Source organism: Priapulus caudatus, unplaced genomic scaffold (assembly GCF_000485595.1).
Source record: "Priapulus caudatus unplaced genomic scaffold, Priapulus_caudatus-5.0.1 Scaffold12135, whole genome shotgun sequence".
Lineage (NCBI taxonomy): Eukaryota > Metazoa > Priapulida > Priapulimorpha > Priapulimorphida > Priapulidae > Priapulus > Priapulus caudatus.
Window position 1 is genome coordinate 1 of NW_014589196.1, and position 1,910 is coordinate 1,910.

Here is a 1,910-nt window from a genome sequence, read left to right on the forward strand (position 1 = left end):
CACACACTTATTTGTGTTTGCAGGTGAGCAGCAGCGGCGGCGGCGAGCGATGAGCGAGAAACGCGAACACCTCTACAAGATCCTCGTCATCGGCGAACTCGGCGTCGGAAAGACGTCGATCATCAAGCGATACGTGCACCAGTTCTTCTCGCAGCACTACCGCGCGACCATCGGAGTCGACTTCGCGCTCAAGGTCATCAACTGGGACGCAGACACGCTCGTGCGGCTGCAGCTCTGGGACATCGCCGGCCAGGAGCGATTCGGCAACATGACGCGCGTCTACTACAAGGAGGCGGTCGGCGCGTTCGTCGTGTTCGACGTGACGCGCGCGTCGACGTTCGAGGCCGTGCAGAAGTGGAAGAACGACCTCGACGGCAAGGTGCAGCTCGCCGACGGCACGCCGATCCCGTGCGTGCTGCTCGCGAACAAGTGCGACCAGACGAAGGAGGGGCTGGTCGCGAACGCGGCGCAGATGGACGACTACTGCGGCGAGCGCGGCTTCGCTCGCTGGTTCGAGACGTCGGCGAAGGAGAACGTGAACATCGACGAGGCGGCGCGTTTCCTCGTCACCCGCATCCTCGCCAACGACCGCGCGCTCGCGTACGACGACGCCGCCGCCGCGGGTGGCGTCGCCGCCGGCGACAGGGTGCGACTGGGCAGCGGCGGCGGCGCGGGGGCCGGCGGCACGGAGAAGAAGGGAGGCTGCTGCTCCTGAGTTGTCGTCGTCGTCGTCGTCGCGGGCGCGAGGAGTCCTACATCCCTGCCGCCGCTGCGGGGAAGGGTTCGGCGTGCGAGCGTTTTGCGGAGGACGGCAGGCGGCGCCCCCTGTCTTCACGAGTCGGGGATAGCGCGTGGGCGACGTGGCGTGCCCCAGAAAATCTTGCTGGTGTGCTAATCATGAATGGCAAACGGTGGCGATGCTTAAATTGAACTATATATGTTTTGTTGTTTGTCGGGATGGAGGGGGAGGGGGTATTATTTTTTTTATATCGCGACGTTAGAGTAAATTAGCCGGTTGCTGGCGTGTTAGAGGCGCGGTGTTGGAGCGACGTTAGAGAGAATTAGCCGGTTGCTGGCGTGTTAGAGGCGCGGTGTTGGGGGCGCGGTGTTAGAGGCGCGGTGTTGGAGCGACGTTAGAGAGAATTAGCCGGTTGATGGCGTGTTAGAGGCGCGGTGTTGGAGCGACGTTAGAGAGAATTAGCCGGTTGATGGCGTGTTAGAGGCGCGGTGTTAGAGGCGCGGTGTTGGAGCGACGTTAGAGCGGATTAGCCGGTTGATGGCGTGTTAGAGGCGCGGTGTTGGAGCGACGTTAGAGCGGATTAGCCGGTTGATGGCGTGTTAGAGGCACGGTGTTAGAGCGACGGTAGAGCGGATTAGCCGGTTGATGGCGAGTTAGAGGCGCGTGTTAGAGGCGCGGTGTTAGAGGCGCGGTGTTGGAGCGGTCGCCGATGCGATGACGGCGGGTGCGTGAGTCGCGGGGTTTCCACATCGAAGAAGACGCGTGCCGGACAGACAACAAGTCCGGTTATATATTCTCTACTTACCTTACCTCGGGCCTGTTCCCGGCCCGTGTTCTATGCGTGTTGGAATGTTCTCGTGTGCGTGTTCGAGTCGCTACCGGCCCCCGTCTCCTCGGCTCGTCCCCCGATGGGTCGATAACGTTGTTTTCGACCTGCTACGCAGGTTCGACTCTACGCAAAAAGCCGTGTGCGCGCAATCCTGTTTAGTTTGTCCGGTGATTGGGTAGACGTAGACTGAGAGAGAGAGAGAGAGCAAGCGAGCGAAACAGAGAGAGAGAGAGAGAGAGAGAGAGAGAGAGAGAGAGAGAGAGAGAGAGAGAGAGAGAGAGAGAGAGAGAGAGAGAGAGAGAGAGAGAGAGAGAGAGAGAGAGAGAGAGAGAGAGAGAGAGA

General features: G+C 60.6%; 1 protein-coding gene across 1 annotated transcript; it reads left to right on the top strand.

Annotated features, from left to right (window-relative positions):
* The first annotated feature begins 27 nt into the window (after positions 1–27).
* On the top strand, positions 28–1,099 carry LOC106820358 (ras-related protein Rab-32-like). The gene has a single exon (XM_014824885.1). The coding sequence runs from the start codon at positions 50–52 to the stop codon at positions 713–715; it is 666 nt and encodes a 221-aa protein (XP_014680371.1). The 5' UTR covers positions 28–49; the 3' UTR covers positions 716–1,099.
* Positions 1,100–1,910: the final 811 nt, after the last annotated feature.